Below are 25877 nucleotides of genomic sequence, written 5' to 3'. Positions count from 1 at the left end.
CCTGCTGAGTTCCTCTAGCAGCTCTTTTTGTTTGCTCCAAATCCCAGCAGCTGCAGTCTCTGTGATGGAATGCTCTCTGCTTGCCTTGATGAGTGTATCTCCATCACACATGAAGCTTGGAACGTCCAGTGCAAAGCAGCCAACTTTACTAGCATATTATCATATACTCTGAACATTTGGCTGCCGTGTACACCATCTACAAAATGCACTGTAGTAACTTGCCAAGGCTACGCCAACAGCATCTTGCAAGGCATGAGCTCTCCCGCCTAGGAGGACAAGCAGCCCCACATGGGAACGCCAGAACGTTCTTCAAGTTGCACACCATCCTGATTTGGAAATGTATTTTAACCAGTTCTTCACTCCCAGGTTTAAATCCTAGAATTCCCAACCCAATAGCATTATATTATCAGAAATACTGCAGTGATTCCAGAAGGTGGCCCACCACTACTTTCTCAAGGGTAGTAGGCAATAAAAGCTGGGCTTGGGATCAATACCCATAATCCTACCCACCCACCACCCCCCCCCCCCCCAAAAAAAGCAGAAATGAAATGAAAAGTGCATCTTTTACAGTGTGTTTTTGCAGTCTGGTGCACCACCATTCAAAATGGCTATGGATATTGAGGATCATTTCAAGGATTTAAAACTGCATTTGAACAGCTTCACAACAAAGCAGCTTTCTTTTACTCTTTTTACAGTTCCACTGAATGTTGCAAGCCTCCTGGCTATCAGGCCTTGAATATTTTCATTTCCTGATCTTCCTCATCTGGGACCTGTTGGCAAATGCTGGGCTTAGTGGTACATGGAAGCCCTTGGTGTCTTTAAGCATGAATACTTGACTAAGAGTTGTAACACAGCCAAGTACATCTGAAATGCATGCACCATTTTGCACCTAACTTCAGGCACAGAGCTCTGGTCCAGCTACGAGTTGAAAAATACAGTGGTCACTACGTCACAGGCTGAATTCAGATTTTTGACAATGAGCCAACCATTCAGCCCAAGTCTTGACCAACATGAGCAGCTCTGAGACACACCAGGCAGTAATTGGTGGTGTTGTCGACAGTGAAGGAGTTGTCAACGGTGAAGGAGTCATCTAAGGTTCCAACAGGATATTGATCAACTAGAAAAGTGGGCAAAGGAATAGCAGGTGAAATTTAACTCGGATGCAAAATGATGCATTTTGGGGAGTTAAACCAGGCCAGGACATACACAGTGAATGTTAGGGTCCTGGGGAATGCTGTTGAACAGAGAGACCTTGGAGTACAAGTACTTGGTTCCCTGAAAGTAGCAATGCAGGTAGACAGGGTGGTGAAGAAGGCATGTGGCATGCTTGCCTTCATCAGCTGTGACATTGAATAGAAGAGACATGTTACAGTCGTGCAAAATGTTGGTTAGGCCGCAGGTGAAGCACTGTGTAGCTTTTCTTGCTACACTATGGGAAGGATGTGTTAAAGCTGGAGAGGGTGCAGAAAGGATTCACAAGGATGTTGCCTGGGCTGGAGGGCTTGAGTTACAAGGAGAGACTGGATATGCTGGGATGATTTTTCCCTGGAGCAAAGGAGACGAAGGGGTGACCTTAGAGGTCAATAAAATTATGAAGGGCATATGTAAGGTAGATGGTGGCAGTCTTTTTCCCAGGGTGGAGGAGTCTGAAACTGAAGGTGAGAAGAGAAAGATTTAAAAGGATCTAGTAGCATGTTTTTCCACATAGAGGGTGTTGAGTATACGGAATGAGCTGCCAAAGGTGGGTACAATTGCAATGTTTAAAATACATTTGGACAGGTACATGGATAGGAAAGGTTCAGAGGGATATGGGCCAAACACATGCAAATGGTATTAGCGTAGATAGGCATCTTTGTCGGCATGGATGAGTTGGACTGAAGGGTCTATTTCTGTGCTTATAATTCTATGAATCTATAAGCTTGTTCTTTATCTGTTAATTTAAAATAGTTTTACAGAATCCAAAATAAGCCAATCCCAGAAATTTTTCCAGAAGGTTGATTTTTAAGAAAAACCTTGGATTGGTATTGTTTTTCCAAGTGCTTTTCAACCCATGAGCTCTCTTTGAAATCTAGTCATTATCATCATGCAGGAAATATAGTCATTTTAAATGAGACTTTTGATTAAAGGTACTTTGATTAATGAATATTTTTATTCACTGAGCACTCCTTGACTAGTCCTTTACAGAAATGATTGGTTTTATTTAAATGTTTGCAGCACGTTTCTCTCTAGTAGAGAGGAACTGAAACTGTTGCGTTTTCATGAATCTGTTCTTCCTGTTGACTGCCGTCATCAAAGTTGGGGAATTCTCTTATTTTAATCAGTGCCCCCTTCAGAAAAAAACTGGACTTGGGCTGACTTTTGACATGAAGATAATAGCCAAAAGCCAATTCAGCTTGGATGAAAGGGAAATTATTCATTAATTTTTGACTTAATTTCTCATGAACTTATAAATAGTCTTAAAAGAAGTTAACGGTACAGGACAGTTGTATGCTCTAGCCCATTGTAAAGTTGATGACACAATTAATGAATCTTCTAATTGGCTTATTTGAGCAATTGCAGCACTTATTCACGTATACATGCTTATCTGCAAATTGCTTTTGCACTTTGCAGAAGAACTGACATGAATGCTCTTTAAACTCTTTCCAAGAAGCTTCTGTGCACATCTTCCTGCTACTTCAACACTGTCTGTAGAGGGCTGCTGTAAATATTCTATCCTGAGGATTGAATCGATGGCACAAGGCAGGAGTGCTCTAGTGGGTTCACTGTCCTGAACTATGCATTTTACACTTGCCCTGCCCCAAACCATATGCACAGTATATAATCTACACTTGAAAAGCAATCTGCATTGAATTTATTATTCATTTCAAGAGTTTCAAAGTACATTTTCATTCTGATGTTAACTTTGTGGTTGAGCTTTTAGGTAGGTTCACACAGTGCTGTAATAAAATCTACGTCATGTCTAACATGCATTTCCTTTCTGTCAGAATTCAAGTTGCTCTTCAGTTTTGTCAACCAAATGTATTTTTTTTGATTGGGAATAGTGATTTTTTTTTAGGAGCAATGGATTCTGGAGTGAGAAGGCTGGACTCAGTTTGTATACTCCCTAATTTTCAAGTGTTGACATAGTGGGCAATGAGAATGTGCAATTATGTTGCAGCACTGACATTGTAAAACATCCCTTGCTTCTTCATAGGATCTTCTTCAAGTAAAACTGGACACTGAGCTCTGTGGAGAACTACCATTTGGTCAATGAAGACCATTTTAAAGACCATCTTAAGGAAAGGGGATGGCAATGGGATTCAGGGAAGGACATAATGTTTGGGGCCAAGGCACAGCCACAAATGATGGGGTGAAGGAAATTTAAGCTACCAGGGAAGCCAGAATTGGAAGTAAATGAATTTCGTGGAGTATTATGGAGTTGGATGAGGTTACAGTGATAAGGAGGGGCAAGGCTGCAGCACGATACAACACATGGATGTAAACGTTTTAAATCTGAGATAGAGCCAGACCAGGAGCCAATGTGAGTCGATCAGCATGGCCAATAGATTAAGTGAAGTTGCTGTGAGATTAAATAGGAGCAACAGAGCTTTGGATGAGTGGGGTGGAGACTGAGAGCAGCAATTATATGGCAGAGGTAGACATTATTATGGGATGAAAGTAAACAGTCTGGAGAGGAAATGGATTCAGAAACTCGGTCAAGATCAATTAGGAAGGAGATGGCAAAAAGACTGAGCTTTTAACAGTGGCCGGGAGATCAACTAGTTGCCAGGGAAGGAAGTTTGTGGTGAAGGTTGAAGACAGTGTAATTGATAATCATGGGAGAAAAAAAAATTCTCATCAAATATAGAGTGTTCAGCAGGTAGCCTGATGAAGACAGTAGAGTGGGAGGAGGTGCTGATATGGAAGGAAGAAAGGATATCTTACAGTGCAGTTCATAATTTCTGGTTGTTCCAAATCTCTCTCAATTCTGAAGAAATATCTTGTGGGGAATGGCACAGGCAATTTATGCACAATAAGCTTCCACAATTTGCAATGTTAGAAAGACATATAATGTATGGGAATTTATATTAACTAGCCAGGGTATATGGGAGTACTTCCTTGCTCATTAAATTTGTGCATTTGTGTTTGTTTTCGGCTGCCAGAAAGGACAGATGTAGCTTTGTTAATGTATCAGCCGAAAGGCTGTACTTCTGATACCAACTCCTGTTCATCTATTGACCCTGTGTTTATTGACATTCATTGGCTCCAATCTGGCTCCATTTCAGATATGAAGTTTTCATCCATGTGTTATACCTTGCTATAGTACTGCATGCAGGGTCATGTTCTTTTGTTTCCACTCCATCTTCTGGAGAGTTGCTTGATAAAAATGGAATATAGCAAGGGGATCTATTAATTTTATTTAATTTAAAGGCAGTTACCTTTCCCCCCCCATGCCAGAAGCTCCAAGCAAATAGTTGATGAGTTAATTAAATTAGCTGGTAGTGACAGTGTTATAATGTAATATTGTTCCTGTCATTAGCAATTAGTAATACAGTCTACACCTTTGTACCAAGGACATCTGCCATTTGTAGGCCAATGGAAATAGGGAACAACATTCAAATAGTGATACAAACATTCTAATGGAGAGCGGAGTGAGAAATCAGGATATCCTGATTGCTGGAATTCTGTTGTCTCTGTCAACTTTCAATTATAGTCACAGATGAGTGGTTCTGACAGCAGCTGTGGATATCTAACCTGCTTAACCAGTGGTGAGCTCTGAAATGCAGGTGAGAATGCTGTAGGATACCTTTCAAAAACATGAAACTGTACTAACACCCTTATTTTTTCATAAGAGTGTAAGGCTGGGAGAAATCCCACCCTTCTGTACTTCCATTGACCATTGTGTTAGAGAAAAGTCTAAGCCATAATCAATAGCCTCTTAATCTTTTTTTTACTTATCCCTTGCCCCATTGTCTGAAAAATAATTAAATACATCCAGTGTTTCCTAAATAACAATTAGAACTTGTAATGTTTAAAGACATGCAGCAGAATAATACATAGACAATTGCAAAGTGTAACATTCCTGTGGTTGCAAAAGAAATGCATATCTGACTTGCCAGGAGCAATGTGGTGGATGACCTGTCAATAGGCTTTTTTAATTCTGATAGATTTAGTAGGCATTACGTGCTGGGCCCCATGTTCCATTACCCACACTGAATAAAGTTTAACACCACATTGCACAGTAAATATTTATTTTCTTCCTCTGCTTGTAGCAAGAGAGAAAGCTGGAGGGAAGGGAGATTTGTTTTAAAAACCATACTCCCTTATTTCTGCATGATTGAATAACCTGAGTGGTTGAGAAGTCCACTGGTTAGACCTTCTATCTTATGACCAAGTTAACAATGGTACAGATCTTTTGCAGTTCTGATTTCTTACTTGCTGATAAGCATTATTCTTGAGTCTGAATGAAACGGATTTAAATGACTGAATAATTTCATGATCCAGTGACTTGTAAACATGTTGAAATATTGTTTTAGTTCTACATTAAAATAATATCCAGTTATGTTGAAGTTGGAAGTACAAAGATGTCCAGCTGAACTTCAACAAATGTGGATGGGAGTTTCCTCTGTGAATAGTTGAAGTGTACTGTTCTCATCAAAATACTGTGTAATAGGAAATTCCTGTCCACAGTTACACAGTTGAGTTTAGTGACTTGCAATTAACCTCTTGTGAGATGTGTGCAAGTGGCAGTTCTGTATCTAAAACTGACTGATTTCTTTTGTGTATAGGTACACTGGAGGCACATTTATCGGGCCTACTATGGACAGCAGTGTGTATATCTCTTGCCATTGTGATCGCCCTTCCTAAACCCCATGGTATCAGAGCTTTGATTGCCTCTACAATTTTGCGCCTTATATTCTCAGTTGGCTTGGAGCCAACCCTGTATTTGTTGGGAGCATTTAATGTGAGTATTTCATTTACATTTATGCCAACACTTTATGGGTAAATGCACCCTTTTTTTAAACACTGTCCTGAAAACCTGCCTCTGGTCAAGTATTTGTTTGCCTACCCTGATTTTTGTGCCTTGAATCAATTTTTTTATTTGGCCACATTTCTATGAAGGAATCTGAGGCATTTTGCTACATTAGAAGTGCTTTATAACTAAAACTGGAAATCACAAAAAAAACTGCAGATACTGGAAATCCAACATAAAATGCTAGAAAACTCAGCTGATCAGGCCACATCTGTGGAAAGAGAAACAGTTAACGATTCAAGTCAAAGTTAATGTTTCTGACCAAGCATCTTGGACCTGAAACATTGAATCTGTTTCTCTTCTCTCAGATGCTCCCCAACCTGTTGAGTATTTCCAGCGTTTTCCATTTTTATTATAAATTTGTTGTTGATGTGAAAACGCAGGTTTTAAGACCTTATCACTGGTCGTGTGTGTGACTACCAGCTAGGTTGGGTCCTTGGGCCTTGGTGTGTAAGCAAGGCAGCTGTGGCTCCTATTTAGTGACATCTTGGAGTGAATATATGAACATTGGGGGGGGGGGGGTTGGTGGGAGGAACGGGGACAAAGACTTTCCTCTGATGAATTAATTGAAGGAATACCTTGCCTCTCAGACCCAATCTTTGCACACAATTACAGATAAAAGGTCAAAACCATACTCCTGGAACAATCAAGATTTTCAGGAAAAGAAGTAATAATATTGTCGTGGTTCTACAATCTTAGTTTTAAAATGGAATTTTATTAATCCAGAAGAGATTTTAAGTGTTTTGCACCTGTATATTTTATTACTTTTCAAATACTATTTGGTGTCCGAAATAATTTGTCATGAAGCAGAAGAGTATATCCATTGTCTTCGTGGTGCATTCTTTATCGCAGCTGGAACATTGGGGTTCAAGTGAAGATGGGAGCTACTGAGATTAGATCATTTGTGTCTGATCTCCAGCATGACAGGCTAGGAAGAGAGCTGGAGAGAGGCTTCACTTCTCTCACATACATCTCAGTTAGTGTTAAACACAAGTACTGGGTAAGAATGGGATTCGGTAACAGATCCACTTGCTGCACCCAAGAATGATCTGTAGAGGAGAAGTTCAAAAGGAGTGGCTGGAAATAATCTAATGGACTAAAGCAGCATTTTACTCTGAACAGCAAAGGAATGGCTTTTACCATTCATCCTGTTGACAACTGTCTACAACCTTTGCACAGTTTATAAACAGGGTTTCCAATAATCTGGGCTTTTGCTGACATGGTGTTCCTTACAAGGCTGAGCAGAGTAAAAAATGGTGAAGCAATCAATCGGTTTGAAGAATCCTCTAGGAAATGCAAAGCTTGAAACTGGAGCATGTAACAACTTTTTTCATAGATATCAATCACACCCAAAATCATTTTGCACATCTTTTAAAACCTTATCACTGGTCATTTGCATGTGAATACCTGTTGGAGTGTTTTAACTCGGCTCTGTTTCTTGGGCCTTGGCATTGACTATTTATGTTTGAAATCCCTCCGGTTATAAAATTGGACTTCTGGACATTTGTTTTTCGCAGTGCACCCAGTGTTTTCCCAGTGTCACCTGTTTGCACAAGGTGTTTGCACAATGTTTGCAAGATGTTTGCACAGTGCTCATTTCCACCTTCATTAGCATATGTTGGAGCAGGAGTGAGCAACCTCCCGCTTGTGTTCAATTGTCACAGATCTTTCCGAGCAGTTACATCAGACCTCTGCCACCTTTCACCATTTGCTCCAGCGTCAGAGATCACCCAGGCACAGGATTCGTGGAGGGTTACCTACATCTTCCATTTCAATGAGGATTAAGTGGCATCTTGGCAACTGGAACTTGCTGTCTTCCCAGTAGAGTGGGCTGTCATTGATTGTATCCATGGGGCCCCATAAGGACTCCTGTTATTAACTTGGGCTTCCTCATCAATGAGAAGGGTTTCCCCTCCCTCAACGAGCAGCTGGTTGCAGACCATCAGAAGGTTTTTTTCTCGTGGTCCACGAATACCACATTTCTTGCCTGCACTTCTGGGCTAATTTCAGTACCTACTGCCATGATACCTTCATCTGTGGGGAGACCACGCTGCCAGATATTTTTCCTACTTATTACAGCACAGAAGAAGTCACTTGGCACAACAGGTCCATGCTGGCACCCAGAATAGCGATCCCATTGGTCTCGTTGCCTCCTCCTTATTTCCCTGTATTCTCCAATGCACCCACCAATTCCCTTCCAATTCTTTTTGCCACTTACCTGTATTACAGGGTAATTTACAGCAGCCAATTAACCTTCTCCCCTAGATGTGGGAGAAAACTGGAGCACCTGGTGGAAATCCATGTGGTCCTGAGAAGAGTGTGAAAACTCCACACAGACAGCACCCAAAGTCAAGATTGAACCCAAGTCCCTGGAGTTGAGGCAGCGGTGCTAACTGCTGTGCTACCGCACTGCCCAAAAGGACCAGCCCGGGGGGGGGGGGGGGGGAGGGAGGGATTCTGGAGCTCTGAGGCTGCCCTCTGCTTTCTGCCTCCAATCTGTGGACTGTCCACCAGAACAGGTTGCAAAGTCCAACATCTGCAAGTTAGGAAATGAGTACATAATTGGTTTATTATTGTCACATGTACTGAGGTACGGTGGAAAAACTTCATTTTGCATTGCTATCCTTACAGATCACTTCATCACATCAGTACATTGAGGTAGTACAATGGAAAAGCAGTAACAGAATATAGCAGTTGCAGAGAGAGTGCAGTGCAGGCAGACAATAAGGTGCAAAGCCACGACAAGGCGGATTGTAAGGTTAAGAGTCCATCTGATCACTCAGGAGGTCCATTCAATAATCATACAACAGCAGGATAGAAGCTGTTCTTGAGCCTGGTTTTACATGCTTTCAGGGTTTTGTATCTTCTGTTCGATGGGAGAGAGGATGAGAGAATGCCCAGGGTGGAAGGGATCAATGCTGGTTGCTTTACCGAGGCAGTGAGGTTTAGACAGAGTCCATGGAGGGAAAGCTGATTTTCGTGATATGCTGAGCACGTTCTGTTCTTTCCAATCCATGACATGCTTACTGAGGTGTCTGCTCACTAAGGCTGGCTGTTATTTACTGGTAAGGCTTATTCTTGAGTCTGAGTGAACTTGGATTTAAATGACTTAATAATTTCCTGCTGCAGTGGCTTTTAACCATGTTGAAGTATTGTTTTATTAGTTCTACATTAAAAGTAATATCCTGTTATGTTGGTATTGGTTGAAGTTGGAAGTATAAGGATGTCCAACTGAACTTCAACAAATGTGGATAGGAGTTTTCCTCTGAATACTTGAAAGTACAGGCAAACTCCACACAGACAGCACCCGAGGTCAGGATTGAATCTGGATCACCCATGCTGTGAGGGAGCATCTGTACTAGCCCTGCCACTGTGCTGCCCAGCAAGACATACTCCATAGCAAATAAGTGAATAAAGCACTGATTAGATATGCCGAGAGGTATTCTGACCCTCTGCAGGATAAAATTTCCTGGCATTCTGGCCTCTTGCACTCTTTCCACCAAGGCCATAAGCTTATTCATGTAATGTTGCTCCACAGTCCTTGTCTCACATAAAGACTATCAAACACAGCCAGTGCAACAGAAAAGAAATTCACTATGACTTTATCCTTGGCTGCATTCTTCACACTGTTTTTAAAAGAACGCCCATTTAGTTCCCCTCTCTCTCATGCATTTGAAAGCACAAGTGTGGACTGTGAGGTCAAAGCAGTCCAGGTTTATATGGCCAAACACAAGTGCCAGGTGAATACAATGTAAATTGGCAGAGCCTGGTACATCTCATACATATAAAAAAAACTATCCATGCACTAAACACTGTTCCTTGCGCCAGGAAATGACTAGTATCCAGGCCTCTGCTACATCATTCCAACTGCTGTTAACACCTACTCTGATCTGGGCTCACACCTGACCTGCAGAACAGTAACTGTGGCCGAAAGCTGTAACCTCCTTCTAGGATAGCAAACAGTTGGAAGAATTTGCAATTTAAATCATTTTAGTTCTGGGGATCTTAATTTCATCAACTCAGCTGCTTGTGATATTGCAATTTGTTCGTCATAATCTCATGAGTAACTTGTTTTTTTTCAAGCTGAAGTAAAGCAAAATTGTATTATGGCATTGCTACATCATGGTAAGAGTTCTAATTAGTTTTTTTGTAAATGTTTAGTGTGTTTTTGAACTACTTTCAAGGTTTATCAGCCAGAGTGTTTTGTGGCTTATGTTGAAGTATTAAATTGCACAGAAAAATCTTAAGACGATGGTACACAAAGGAGGAAAGATTGAGAAATATGGAGACTGCCATGTTGGATAAATTTTGGTTCAGACCTGTTGACCTACAGTAGCTTCCAACTCACCAGTGCTTTGAATTAAAGTTCTCATCATTGTCTTCAAACCCTTCCATCATCTTGCCCCTCTGTTTCTTTCTTCCACCCACCCTAAAATTCTCTGTGATCTCTGAAATCTTCCAGTACTAGTAAGGTGTGAATGGCTGATCTTTATCGCTCCTTCATGAGTGGCTGTGCCTTTAAGTCCCTGTGCCCTAAACTCTGAAATATTTTCCTTTGACCTCTTTATATCAGCACTTTGTGTGAATGAAAATAATAAACAGATTCTGGAAATGAAATAAAAACCAGAAAATGCTGTAAATACTCAGCAGAACAGACCGTATCTATGGAAAGGGATAAATAGTTAACAATTCAGGAGGGCAGTATCTGTGGGAAGAAGTGGTTAACATTGACTGGTCTGTTTGTGCTTAATGGCACTTGGGCTTGTATTGGGAAGTGAAATTTCCCTGCATTTCCGGTGCAGACATTAGGTGCTGGTCTCTCTGAATGCATGGGATAGACAACACTTTATAGATAGCTACACTGTTGGTCAGAACCACCCATTTTAACTTCATTTCCATTTAATATGGCAAAGTGCCGACATTTTCTGAGGGGCAGGGGGGGGAGTTGTGGGTGTGGTCTGATTGGGATGGACAGGGAAAAAACAAGTTTAAAAACACCATTTTCAAATGAATCCCTGTAATCTTTAACTGATTTCCTTTGCCCCACCCCAGATTTTAAAGGAATTTTTACTTCAGGAACCAAGTGCACCCTAGAATCATGGAGATTGCAGAAGAGAGGAAACAATTCAGCCCAACACCTCTGTACCTGGCAGAGTTCCAAGGATTTTTTTTCCACTGAACACTTGTGTTCTGTATTATCGGGACTTTATTAGTAGCAATTATGTGAAATAATTTATAAACTGTGGTATGCTCTGGAAGTAATGAATGCAAGCTGCTAAACTCAAGGCACATCCTTTAGGGCCACTAGGGTTCCAAACACCTTGAGAACCCCACAGCATAACTGTTTCAAAAACCTGCAGCCAAAAAGTATTTGGCACCAGCTGGGGGAAAAAAGAAATGACATGATTAGGAACAGATTGTGAATGCATTCCCTGGAGCTGTGCTATAAAATAGCTCCTCATTAGTTCACCAAGGTTTCCACTGCATAAGGGTATAAGATAATGCCAGATTAAACACTGGAGACTTGTGCCCTTTTTTTCCCCCAAAAGAAGAGTTTGTGTTAGCTCAGAACTCAACCATATTAAACACTTCTAAATCTCCATGTGCTCATGAATAAGTTAGAGCAGTGTTGTGCAACAGAGAGCCCTTCCTTCCTTTTCTAAACCCTACAAAAGCCAAGTAACAAAACTAGAGCTTAATCTTTTTTGCACTTTTCCCCCAACCCCACTGTCTCAGTAAATTGATGGCACGTCACAGCTTTCAAACTTAGCCACTGATATCATTTTCTCTAGGTCACCCTTTAAACATTAACATCTCCACCAAACTTATTTATTGCTTCTTCTACCTTAACACCCCATTTTTGCCTTGCACTGTTATCCCTTTGATCATTTATTTTCTTCTGCCCTATCACTGATAAGGGTCTTTGTCTACTTCCCTGCTCCTGTAATTTATTTTTTTTAATAAGTCTAACATCTTCCAGTTTGAAAGAGACCATCAAACTGAGCTATTGAGCATGCTTCCACAATACTTTATGAAACATCAGCACTTACTGACGATCCTTGTCAAATGCCATCCTATTTAGGGTTTCCAACTGGATTGTCCGAAAGTCATGAGGAGCATAGATAGGGTGAATGCACATTGTCTTTTTTCCAGGTTTGGGGAATCAAGAACTAGTGGGCACAAGTTCAAGGTAAGAGGGGAAAGAGTTAATAGGAACCTGAGGAGCAACTTTTTCACCCAGAGGGTGGTCAGTATGTGGAATGAGCTGCCAGTGGAAGTGGTTGAGGCAGGTACATTAACAACATTTAAAAGGCACTTGGACAGGTATGTGGATAGGAAAAGTTTAGAGGGATATTGACCAAATGCAGGCAAATGGGACTAGTTTAGATGAGCATCTTCGTCAGCATGGACTGGTTGGGTTCAAGGGCCTGTTTCTGTGCTCTATGACTCTATAAGTCTTTAACTCCTGGATGTGAATACTAATCAGGGCACTGCAGTAAGCGGGAAAGCATTGGGACATTAAACCAAGTTCTTGGGAAAAAAAAATGTTTTTGCTGATTAGTTACAAAATTATTGAAGGGTGGGGTGGGAGGGGGAAGGGAGTTTGAATAGCAGTCAAGAAAAGCTAATTGGGTTTCCAATTGGCATGGAAAAATGGCAGACAAATGACTAATGGCAAGTTGCAGGGAATTTGGGATGGAGGCAGAGAGCACAGCAGTTAGAGACAAGCTTGTGATCAAGTCTTCTGGAATGAGTCCCATCACAACTGGCAAATCCAGACCAGCTAAGCCTTTACAGCATTGTGTTTTCATTTGACTAAATTAAGTGACTGGGCAACATCAGAACCACAGCAGCAAAAGGAAACCAACAGCTTTATAAGAAGTGACACAAATTCTCCCCCCCCCCCCCCCCCACCACCCCCCAAAATATCTGGCTTCGTGCTAAGGGTCTTCTAGAAAAGGCAGGCAGTTGATGTTGCAGGACACTAGCCAATTATTTTAACCTGTCACTACACACAACAGTCCTTCAATGTTATTGTTAAAAATAAATCATATCTTCAGAAAGCCTCAGAGTGGTACAAATATTCCCGGCACAGGATTTGTTTTCCAAAGGTTCCTGACGGCTGGGTGAGGGGCAGGGTGGGATGATGTGGGGGTGGTGTTAGGCATGGTAATGAACTGACACTACTGATCTTCATTTGCTGCGTTTCCAACATTTAGTTTTGACTTATTACACATGAAAGGAAGTAACATTTGCACAAGTTACAAATAAAGAAGCACTCCCTCTGCCATTTGGATTTCATTTAACATAGTTTGTGCCAGTACTGAGATTTTTTTAAAAAATCAACTGCGGAGCAGGCTGGGGTTTTAAATAATCTCCTGCTTTCAAAAGGTTGGTTAATTATTCAGGCCTATAAAGTATTATCAAAAATAAAAATGCCAATGGGGAAAAAAACTGGAAATAGAAATAAAATGCCAGAGTCACTCAGAAGGCTGAACAGTATCTGTGGAGAGAGAAAAAGTTAATGTTTCAGGTCCATGACCTTCTGCCCTGATTAAAATGTGACCCCATTGCTCATGGGTTCATTTTAGTGATGGGTTTCATCCAATAAGATTAGAAATGCACTCTTTCTTCCCGCCCCCCCCCCCCCCCCCCCCCCCCCCCCCACCAAAACAAAATGTTGTCTTATGCTCTTACCAGCACTCAGGTGATGTGTTTGGTTGAAAGTTAGAGTACTCCAGTAAGTTTTGTTTCTACTTTGAGGAAATATTTTTGAGATTTGGTTTTCATCAGACCAATCAGGGTCTCACTTCCAGAAAAGTCATCTCTGACCATTCTCCCTTGGTAAAGTCATTACCTATAAAGCAACCACTAATTCACAGGTACGCTCTTCTGCTTCTCTCAGTTCACATCTGGTACTCTTCCCCACAACCCTTCAACTTCATCCTGGTGGTTTGCACTATTCAATGGTGCTCCTGACTTTTGAGACTATTTGCCTCTTGAAGTTGTAGAACCTACATCAAAGTTAAACCCAATTCCCCTTCCTTCTCCCTCTGCCACTGGGAGGTACCAGTAGCAGAGGAATTCACTGCTGTGGTGGGCATCAGCATAAATCAGGTTGATTTTTACCATCTAGTGCCCAACCTGACCTGTTGAGTATCTCCGGCATTTTCTCTCTCTTTCATGATTGGTTGTTTGGATGTGGCTGAAGACCTGGGTAGTACATTCTGCTCCAGGTGCAATAATCTTGAGAAGCTAAATGGATCCAAATTAGGAATGTGCCAAGAATTTCTAAATGCTGCATCAGTGCAGACCTGGTAAATGTGTGAGATAAGCAATTGAGAAGCAGCCTAAATACTCACACCATAAAGGTAGCTGTTGGTTGCTCACTGAGTGCTTCTGGTTCCCGATGCATGATGCCAGCATAATTCGCGAACAGAAGGCCATGCTGCCCATTATGTCCATGCCAGTCAAAACAAAGGCGCTCCAATCTAATCTCACCTTCCTTCACTGGGGCCCTAGCCCTGCAGGTCTTTGGAAGTACACATCCAAGTACTGTTTAGATGTGATGCATGTTCCTGTCTTTACCTGTTTTACACGGCAAATTCCAGACTTCCACCATCCCTGGTGAAAAAGCTTTCCTCATCTCCCCTCTAATCCTTTTACTGATTTACATTAAACCTCTGCACTCCTCACTGCCCCACCATGTCAAGGGAAATAGACCTGGTCTTTCCTATTTAGTCTGTCTAGGCTCAAGTTTTTTTTTAAAAAAACACTTCAATTAAGTCTCCATTCAGCCACCTGTAGTCTAACAAAAGCAACACTTGTGTATCCAAACTTAATATGGAACTACAATTTTGCAGTCCTGGTAAGGTCTTTGTAAATCTCCTCTGCACCCTCTTTGATGCAATCACATCTTTTCTGTACTGTGATGAACAAAACTGTATGCAATATCAACCTGTGGCCTAGTTTGTATTGTATACAGTTCTAGCATAACCGCCTTGCTCTTGTACACCTCTGTTAAAAAAGAAAGCATCCCTTGTGCCTTTTTCAGATGCCTTGCTATGTTTAAATATTTGTGAACACACATTTCAAGGTCCCTTTGATCCTCCATCCTGCCACATACTGACTGCAGCAACAGACAACTGAAACAATTTAAGAATTCTAATATCTGATAATAGAAACAAGATATTGAAGCTCTGGGCAAATGCACAAACTGTTTACAAGGGTGTACCTAAAATTAAGGTAATGCAACTACAATAAAACTCTCAATCTGCTATCCAATCACAAGGAAATCCTGATAATTCACCATCTGACTTATTGGGTGCTGATTCATATGCTCCCTTTAACACTGAGGCCTTGGTTCCCACTCCCTATAAATTTACTGTATTCCACTAGAAAATTTGTTATTCTATTATTTAACTTCTCTTTTGAAAAGGGCGAATTAAATGTGTTGGGATATAGATAAAGAATAATATCCAATCATCCACAAGATCTGCCACTCTGACACAACCAAAGTCCCTAGCATGCTAGGTTAATGAAGTTGGGGAAAGAGCACATGGACTTGTCTCTGGAATGGTGAATATGAAGAAGAGTCATGATGTTTGTCTTTTAAATTGTGAAGGATTTCCATAAAGCAACTGTGGACAAATTATTTTCATTTGTGCATGAGCTGCAGATTAATTGATCATAAATACAAGCTAACCGTTAATAGATCAGTTCAATAATTTAGGAGGCATTTCTTTGCAGTGATCAAGCTTTCACTCACGCAGGGTAGCTGATACGTTTAAGGAAAGATGATGCATACGTGGAGGGATTAGAGGGATGTGGAAGCAGCGAGTTGAGCAGTAATTAGATCAGAGCTTTAACATCAGCATAGGCCAGGTGAGCTAAATGCTTCTATGAGCTTGTGCATGGGGGATTCGTTCTAATATGTATATTATTGTACTTTTACAGTGCAGTCTAAATGGAACAAAACTAAATAAAATATTTCGGGTTCTGGAGCCAGGTGGCCTCCAGAATAGTTTGCCGCTGATGACCTTTTGGTGACTGCCTTAATGGGAATAGATAATCATACAAAAAGCCCTAGGATCCTTTTTTAAAAAGTACCACCAAATTTTGCTGTGTGAACTTGAGCTGCTGAACTTAGTTTGTAAAATAATATATCCTTCAAATGAATTGTTTTGCAGTATTTTTTTAAAATGTTCATTATGCTTGGAGCCAGTATATTTTGAACATGAAGCATTCTGGCCTAACCCATGTCACGTATGCTGCTGTGGATTGAGGAGTATTGTCATAACTGTCTGACAAAGTGAACCTGAAACACTAATTCTGTTTCTCTTTCCACAGATGCTGCCACACCTGCTGAGTGTTTCTAATATTTTCTGTTTATGTCTCAGATTTCCAACATCTACAGCGTTGTTGATTTCAGAATCTGGTCCTGTTAACCTGCTTAGCTTCTTAAAAAGGAAAATTTTCCCCTAAACTTTTACAGATATGTATACAGAGCACGGTAGTCTCAAACATTTTTTATTTCACTTGTCCCAGTTTTAAATTCAGCTGCAAATTATTGAAAAGACTTTCTCCAAATAGAGGAAATTTGTAAATAAGGATTACTAATTATTGTAGTTGTTAATACTGTGATACCTGTCAGTGCTGGTTAGTTTGGGTCAGTTACTGTACAGCTAATGTATTGCAACACTTAAGGGAAGTTCTCAGTAATTTGATACCTCTTGATATAGAATGATTGATCAATGATTTTTGTTTCTTCACAGGTTGGTAATAAAGTAATATTTCTGACCAGCTTTGTGGGAAACAGAGGTACTTTTACTAAAGGTTACATGGCTATGGTCCTGGATGTGGAGTTTCTCTATCATCTAGTATACACACTAATATCTGTCATGGGACTCTTTGCCCATGAATTCTTCTACAGTCTGCTGGTATGTATTTGGGCAGGTTCATTTGATTTTACTTTAAATACAAAATCTCAAATGTCTTATTACCCGATTATCTTGTGGCCATAATGAGCTTCCAACTGGAATTGAAGAGCCGAGAAACAAGTTAATTTCCTACTCAGATGAGGAAGATCAGATTGTTGGCCCCTCTCCAATCTAATTGGTTTCATGTGGTATCACCACTTGGAATGGCTCATAGCATAAAAGGGTGCTCCTCTACACACACTTCTGGCTTTTTTTTTGAAAGATGTCAAATTAACCCCACATTGTGCACAGTTTTGATCTTCTCCATAACACAAAAAAATGGTACACTTGCCAAAAGGGATGATGCACTGTCCTGTGGAGAGATTGGGTCAACTAGTTGAAAAACACTATGATGCTGGAGGAACTCAGCAGGCCAGGCAGCATCCATGGAGAAAAGCAGGTGGTCAATGTTTCGGGTCAGGACCCTTCTTCAGGACCAGTCCTTTGTTTCTCTTGGGTCAACTAGACCTGTATGTAGACCAGAACTCTCTTTAAAAAGTTGTTAGTTGTACCTGCCTGAACCACTTCCCCGGCAGCTCATTCCACATACATACCACCCTTTGTGAAAACAAAAGTTGTCTCTCAGGTTCCTCCTAAGTGTTTTCCCCTCTCACCTTAAACTTATGCTGTCTAGTTCTTGATTTCCCGACACTAAAAAGATTGAATGCATTCACCCTATCTATGCCCCTCATGATTTTATACACCTCTATACAATCACCTCTCAGTCTCCTACACTCTAAGGAATAAAGTCCTAGCCTATCCAACCTCTCCCTATAACTCAGTCCCTCAAGTCCAGGCAAAATCCTTGTAAATCTTTTCTGCACTCTTTCCAGTTTAACAACATCTTTCCTATAGCAGGGCAACCAAAACTGAACACAATTATGGCCTCACCAGTGTCCTATACAATCACACTATGACCTCCCCACTTTTATACTCCTGACTTATGAAGGCCAGCGTGCCAAAAGCCACCTTCACCACCCTGTGTACCTGTGACTCCACTTTCAGGGAACCATGTACTTGTACTCCAAGGTCCCTCCATTCTACAACACTCCCCAGGGTGCTGTGTTCACTGTGAAAGTCAAATACGGGTAGGACTTTCAAAATTGCAACATCTCACACTTATCCAAATTAAACTCCATTTGCCATTCCTTGACCCATTTACTCAACTGATCAAGATCCTCCTGTAATTTTTTGATAACCTTCCTCATTGTTCACTGTAACCACCCAATTTAGTGTCATCTGCAAACTTACTAACCATGCCTTGTAGATGCTTATCCAAATAGTTGATACAGATGACAAACAATGGGCCCAGCACCGACCCCTGAGGCACACCACTAGTCACGAGCCTCCAATCTTCCACCATCACCCTCTATTTTCTATCATCAAGCCAACTGTGTATCCAATTAGCCAGTTCTCCTTGAATTCTATGCAATCTAACCTTCCAGAGCAGCCTACCAAGTGGAACCTTAATGACCTTACTGAAGTCCATATAAACCAGGTCTACTGCCCTGCCTTCAACAACTTTCTTGGTCACCTCCTCAAAAAACTCAATCAAGTTCATAAGACATGATCTCCCATGCACAAAGCCATGCTGACTACCCCTAATCAACCCCTGTCTTTCCAGATGTACATATCTTATCCCTTAAAATCCTCTCCAGTAACTTACCTACCGTAGATGTTAGACTTACTGGCCTATAGTTCCCAGGTTTTTCTTTGCTGCCTTAAATAAAAGCACAGCAATCACTATCCTCCAATCTTCCAGCACCTCACCCATGGCAAATATCTCAGCCACAGCTCTCAGTTTCTTCTCCAGCCTCCCACGGTGTTCTTGGATATACCTGGTCAGGCCTGGGAGACTTGCTTACCTTCATACCTTTTAAGACATCCAGCATCTCTACTGAAATGCAGACTACCCCCAAGACCTCCCCATTTACTTTTCCAAATTCCAAAGACTTTGTCTTTCTGCATTAAGGACCTTGCCCATCTCCTGTGGCTCCACACAAAAATGTCTCCTTTGGTCTTTGAGAGACTCTATTCCCTCTCTAGTTACTCTTTTTCCCTTAATATACTTATAAAATCTTGTTGGATTTTCCTTAATCTTCAATGCCAGAGTTACTTCATGCCCCCTTTTGCCCTCCTGATTTTCCTTCTTGAGTATACTCCTGCATCCCCTATACTCCAAGGACTTTCTTTGATCCCAGCTGCCTGTACCTGACCCATGCCGCCTCCTTTTCTTGGCCAAGGCCTCAATACCCCTCGTCATTCAGGGTTTCCTACTCCTACCAGCCTTGTCCTTCACTCTCGAACAGGAATATGCAGACCTGGAGCTCCCACTATCTCACCTTTTTTAAAAGCCTCCCACTTGTCTGTGGTCCCTTTGCCTGCAAACAGCCTACTTCAATCAACCTTTGCAAGCTCCTGTCCCACACAAAATTTGTCTTGCCCCAATTTAGAACTTGAATCTGTGGACCAGTTCTGTCTCTTTCCATAACTATTTTATAACTAATAGAACTATGGCCATTGGTCCCAAAGTCACCTGCCCCACCCTATTACCTGAGAGTAGGTAGAGCTTTGCTCCCTCCCTAGTAGGACCCTCTATATGTTGCTCAAGAAAAGTTTCCTGAACACACTTAAATTCTACTCCATCTAAGCCCTTTAATTGTATGGCAGTCCTAGTCTATGTTAGGAAAGTTAAATTCCCATACTATGACAACCCTATTATTCTTATAACTCTGCACAATATCCCTGCATATTCGTTCTTCTAATTCCTGTTGACTATTTGGAGACCTATAGTGCAATCCCAACAATGTGATCATCCCCTTCTTATTTTTCAGCTCCACCCATAAAGCCTCACTTGGATGATCCTTCAGTAACTTCATCTCTGACTACTGCTCTGACATTATCCTTGATCAAACTGCAACTCCACCTCCTCTTTGCTCCACCTCTATCCCACCTAAAGCACCTGTACCCTAGAACATTAAGCTGCCAGACCTGCCCCCACCCCCCCCCCCGCCCCCCCTTAGCCACATTAGCATAATGGCTATAATATTTCCAGTCCTACACAGCTATCCAAGCCCCAAGTTCAAGCACCTTACCTGTCAGACCTTTTGCATTGAAATAAATGTAATTTAATCCAATAGGCTTTCCTCACTCACTGCCATTCTCCTGCCTGTCGTGCCTATTCAACTTGCTGTCACTGACTTCTGTATCACTTTGCAGCTTCTCATTTGCATCCCTGATGCTTAGGATCTCACCATCCCCTGCCAATCTAGTTTAAACCCACCCTAGCAAATCTGCCTGCAAGGATATTTGTCTCCCTCCAGGAGTAACCCATCCCTCTTGTGCAGGTCACCCCTACCCCAGAAAAGATCCTAATGGTCCAAAAATCTGAATCCCTGCCTCTTGCAGCAATTTTTCAGCCACACATTCATTTTACCAAATTCTCCTTCCCCTCACTTGCATGTGACACTGGAAGTAATCCAGAGATAACTACCCTCAAGGTCTACTTTTTAACTTCTTCCCTAACTCCCAATTTCACTCCACAGGACATCATCCCTTTCTCTACCTACGCCATTTCTGCTAACATGCACAGCAACTTCTGGCTGCTCACCCTCCCCCTTGAAAATGTTCTGTAGCCACTCCGTGACATCCTGTATCCTAAACCCTGGCACCAGGGAGTCAATGTACCATTACGGAGTCCCTTTTTCAGCTGCAGAATCTCCTATCTGCTCCCCTAACTGTAAAGTCCCCAATCACTAGAGTCCTGTCTGCCTTCACCCTTCTTCTTCACACAGTCGGTCAGAGCTGCAGCTGGACGCGGGTGTAGTCCTCAGGGACACTGGAAGTCTCCCTGATCTACCACATTCTGTAGGAGGAGCATACCACTGCCTTAACTGTCATCTGAATGCTCTAAGACTAAAAAGGGAATTCAAGGAACCTTACCTGCACCTCTGCTCACCAAAGCCTCTTTAATTATCACACAAACACTGGCCCACTCACAATGGCTGCTCTGCTAGAGTCTGCTTTCTTTTTATTGGCTGATGTGTCTCACGTTTAGCCAGCAAGAAATGCTTTGGTACTGAGTCAGAGGATCAGCTACAATTGTGTTGAATGGGAGGAGGGTCAAATGACCTATTCCTACTCCTCTTTTCTGTGTTTTTATCTCTATCTTTCCCCAAAAGCCTTTCAATGTACATTTCTTGCCTAAATGTGTAAATACTATGACAACCCTATTATTCTTATAACTGCACAATCTCCCTGCATATTTGTTCTTCTAATTCCCATTGACTACTTGGGGACCTGTAGTACAATCCCAACAATGTGATCGTCCCCTCCGCTCCACCCACAAAAAAAAATGTGGGATCTACATGAGTTAGGAGAAAGAGGCAAACAAAATACAAGCAAAGTTCTGAAGCCACTTTTACAAAGGAATAACATAGGTTTAATGAAATTTTACACTTTGTATATTGTTTCATGTGACAACCTAATGAAAGTATATTCTTACTGCAGGAGAATTATGTTAGTGAATAAGTTCTGAACTGCATTTACTAGAGTAGATTGGTATTTCTTGACGGGCTTTTTATTTAACTTTAATTGTTGTTTAGATTTCATTTTCTGGCAGCTGAAGGATGGGAATAATAATGTTTTTGTTATTTTTCAGCTTTTTGACCTGGTTTACAGAGAGGAGACATTGCTGAATGTCATTAAGAGTGTCACTCGGAATGGCCGCTCCATCATTCTGACTGCTGTACTGGCGCTCATCTTAGTCTATCTGTTTTCTATAGTTGGCTTTTTGTTTTTCAAAGACGACTTCATCCTGGCAGTGGACAAGGTGCCAAATAAAACCTACTGGGCAGGTAAAATCATCATGTGGAGTAATTGGGAGAACTATGCTTTGGGGTGGGATGGGTTCTTACAGGGTTAATGTTTTTGGAGGTTGCCAATGATGGACATGTGGGATGGGTGGGAGGAGGGTGTTAAATGGGTTATTTCCTTAGTTTGGCAATTGCATATCTTGATTCCCCACAAAATGACTTCCTTCTCTTGTACTGTCTTTGGAAATCAATGGACTCCTAAATTTACATTGGACTAGGCACAGCACAACCTTTGTAGACACAAGAGGCTGCAGATGCTGGAATCTGGAGCAACACACAACGCTGAGGAACTCAGCGGGTCAGGCAGCCTCCTGAAATAAAATGGACAATCGACGTTTTGGGTCGAGTCCAGCTGAAGGGTCAAAAGTGCAACCTTTGCTATGCATATGTAAAGTCAGTCTGATATGTTCTCAGTCTTAAAAGGGTCTTGTACCCAATAATTATGTGTTTTTTGATTTTGGGGATCGAAAACAGGAGGGCACAGATTTAAGGTGAGAGGGGAAAGAATGAAAAGGGACCCGAGGGGCAACTCTATGCAGAGGGTGGGTATATGGAACGGGCTGTCAGGGAAAGTAGTTGAGTCAGGTATAATACAACATTTAAAAGACATTTGGATGAGTACATGGATAGGAAAGGTTCAGAGAGATATGAGCTAAATGTGGGCAAATGGGACTAGCATAGGTGGGCATCGTGGTTGGCAGGGACAATAGGTTGAAGGGCCTGTTTCTGTGCTATATTACTCTCCGACTCTAATCATTGTTTCCTTTTATACTCAACTACACCTTGATCATCTATGTGACTTAAATATCCACCATGATGAATTTTTGTACAATGACATTATATTAAGATACTCTGAGGTTGATAGGATGTGACAAAATGCCACATCAAAGTCAGCTAATACTGAAACGCATGCCACGTGAGCTTGTGAATGTTGATGGAAAGGCTTTGAAAAATTACCTACAGCAACGTTTTGTTTATGTAGCAGGCCCAATACATGGTTTATTTGCAATTCTTACAGTTCAAGCTTTTAAAATACCATTTTTTTTCTTTTATTGGTTTCATTGCAAACCTTTGTCTAGAAATTTTCACACAGTGCTGGATCTAGCATACCACGGTAGGCACGGTAGTGTAGTGGTTAGCGTGACGGTTTACAGCGCCAGCGACCTGGGTTCAATTCCGGCCACTGTCTGTAAGGATTTTGTACGTTCTCCCCGTGTCTGCGTGGGTTTCCTCCGGGTGCTCCGGTTTCCTCCCACATTCCAAAAGACGTACAGGATAGGAAGTTGGGGTCATGCTATGTTGGCATCAGAATAGTGGCAACACTTGTGGGCTGCCCCCAGAACAGTCTATGCAAAAGATGCATTTCACTGTGTGTTTCGATGTACTTGTGACTTATACCATTTGGGAAATTCAACCAAGCATGTCCAGGTGTGAGTCACCACGTCTTCTAGGTCTCAGGTGCATGGGATGACGTCATTCTCTGTGCAGTGTTCTTTTGATGAACTGCAGGGGAAATATAGCATCTGTTATGGACTAGGTTACTATTGGTGAATGTCCCTTTAAGATAGAGCATAGTAGTGTGTGTGTTTGTGGCATGATGATGACAACAGAAGATAAGGACATAATGACGTCTTTGGAGCAGACAGTCGGAGTCTGTCAGAGAAGAGAGAGAAAATAGGGATTAATTACGAAATCCAAAAGTTCCACGATGGAACTCATACGACACCTCAGTGGCTACTCAGCAGTGACTACTCCACTGCTTTGTTCCAAAGCATCTGCCACCCCGAAAGGCATCCGAGACATGGCTGTCCACACAAATACCTGTTTCCTTCTGCAGGTTAACGACAAAGTGGACTCCACTGGATTATTCCAAAAATCCATACGTGGATTGTAGTGACAGGCACAGTTACTGTTTTTCAACCATCCATCCATCGATACAGAGACCAGCAGGCTGGTGTCTCTGTCTGCTCCAAAAACGTCATTATGTCCTTATCTTCTGTTGTCGTCATCGCACCCCCACACACACACTACTATGCTCTATCTTAAAGGGACATTCCCAATAGTAACCTAGTCCGTAACACACCTCCCACCTAAAAGAAAGATCTTTTGATCTACAAGAGTAAAAAAAATTTTAACCGCGCATACAGTTAGTAAAGAAATGTATTAATTATTATTATTCTACACAATTACAGAATAACAGATTAGTAAAGATACATTTCCCATTCGACATGGGGAAAGTCACGGCTGATTGCCTTCCATGTGACTATGCGACATATCACGTGTTCATACTTCCATTTTATCTAATTTCAAACAAAATTAATTTTCTCACGTGTTGACCTTGTTGCATTTGGAACTGGTCCAATTTTGTTTTAAGGTGTCTCAAAATATCTTTGTTTACTAGCCTTGCTCTGAGCATATTTAGTCTAACCTGACCCTCTACTGTCTCAAAACAAGGGTTTTCAAGGCTTAGCTCTGCAGCAAGGTTTTTAAATTTCTGAACATAATCCATTGTTGCTGGTTTCCACACACACAAGCCAATTAAAAAGAATTTTATCAGACCGACCACAAGCAGTCGTCCACTAAGACCCCAATTTGTTCAAATCCAGACTTCCAGTACCAGTCTCGAGTTCGATTTCAGAACACCCTCGTCAATCTTTGGATTTGATCCCAGACGACTCTCGTCAATCTGGGGAACTATCCCGGACGAGCCCCCGATTTTGTCACGAACCAGCAACAAAAGAAACACACCGATTCATGCACAAGTGTTAAAATCTATTTTATTAATAACTACTTATGATAATAAGGAAAATAAAAGTAAAAATGTTAGATCTTAAACATCAACCCCAAAAACAAAACTCGAAGAGTGTGTGGTGTGTGGCAAATTCCCAAACTCCAAGTCCAGGAATAGTTGTCAAAGTTCAGTTCAGCAAGCCGTAAGGTGAAACGTGAGCAAAGGCTTCTGCAAAACCACCGTTGACTAAAGAGGAAACGTAGAGAGAAAATAGGGAGTAATTACGAAATCCAAATGTTCCACGATGGAACTCATACGACACCTCAGTGTCTACTCAGCAGTGACTACTCCACCGCTTTGTTCCACGGCATCTGCCACCCACCCTGAAAGGCATTCGAATCGTGGCTGTCCACACAAATACCTGTTTCCCTCTACAGGTTAACGACAAAGTGGACTCCACTGCTTTGTTCCGAAGCATCTGTCACCCCAAAAGGCATCCGAGATGTGGCCGTCCACACAAATACCTGTTTCCTTTTACAGGTTAACGACAAAGTGGACTCCACCAGATTATTCCGAAAATCCATACGTGGATTGTTGTGACAGACACAGTTACTGTTTTTCAACCATCAATACAGAGACCAGCAGGCTGGTCGCTCTCTCGCTCTCTCTCCTCTGACTGACTCTGAATGTCTGCTTCAAAAACATCATTATGTCCTTAGCTTCCGTTGTCGTCATCACGCCACACACACACACACACACACACACACACACACACACACACCCCTACCTACCTACGCTCTATCTTAAAGGAACATTCACCAATAGTAACCTAGTCCATAACACATCGCAGAGCTATACGGCACAGAAAGGCGCCCTTCAGCCCAACTTGTCCATGCAGCCCATGATGCCTATCTACACTGATCCCATTTGCCTGCATTAGGCCCATATCCCTCTACTCCCTTTCTATCCAAGTACCTGTCCAAATACCTTTTAAATGCTTTAGTTGTACCCACTTCTCCCACATCCTCTGGCAGCTGTTTCTGTATGACCACAATCCTCTGTGTGAAAAACTTGCCCCTCAGATCTCCTTTACATTTCTCCCCTCTCAAATCTATGTCCTCTAGTTATGGACTCTCCTACCTTAGAGTAAATAGTCAGTCTTTTATCCTATCTATGCCCCTCATAATTTTATAAACCTCATTGATAAACCTCAATTAGGCCAAACGCAAGTAAATGGGACCAGCTTAAATGGCCATCTTGGTCAGCATGGATGAGTTGGG

General features: G+C 41.7%; 1 protein-coding gene and 1 long non-coding RNA gene across 2 annotated transcripts in view; one reads left to right on the top strand and one right to left on the bottom strand.

The window, feature by feature from the left end:
* Nucleotides 1-25877, bottom strand: part of LOC127571953 (uncharacterized) — a 167161-nt gene that overhangs the window by 25958 nt on the left and 115326 nt on the right. The window lies entirely within an intron of this gene.
* itpr1b (inositol 1,4,5-trisphosphate receptor, type 1b) overlaps nucleotides 1-25877 on the top strand; it is a 440649-nt gene that overhangs the window by 317614 nt on the left and 97158 nt on the right. The window contains 3 exon segments of the mRNA XM_052018719.1: nucleotides 5769-5944; nucleotides 16789-16953; nucleotides 21653-21848. Of these exon segments, the coding sequence (XP_051874679.1) occupies nucleotides 5769-5944; nucleotides 16789-16953; nucleotides 21653-21848 (537 nt within the window).

Source organism: Pristis pectinata, chromosome 6 (genome assembly GCF_009764475.1).
Source record: "Pristis pectinata isolate sPriPec2 chromosome 6, sPriPec2.1.pri, whole genome shotgun sequence".
Lineage (NCBI taxonomy): Eukaryota > Metazoa > Chordata > Chondrichthyes > Rhinopristiformes > Pristidae > Pristis > Pristis pectinata.
Note: the sequence above shows the minus strand (reverse complement) of the source record. Positions and strands in the feature narration are given on the sequence as shown.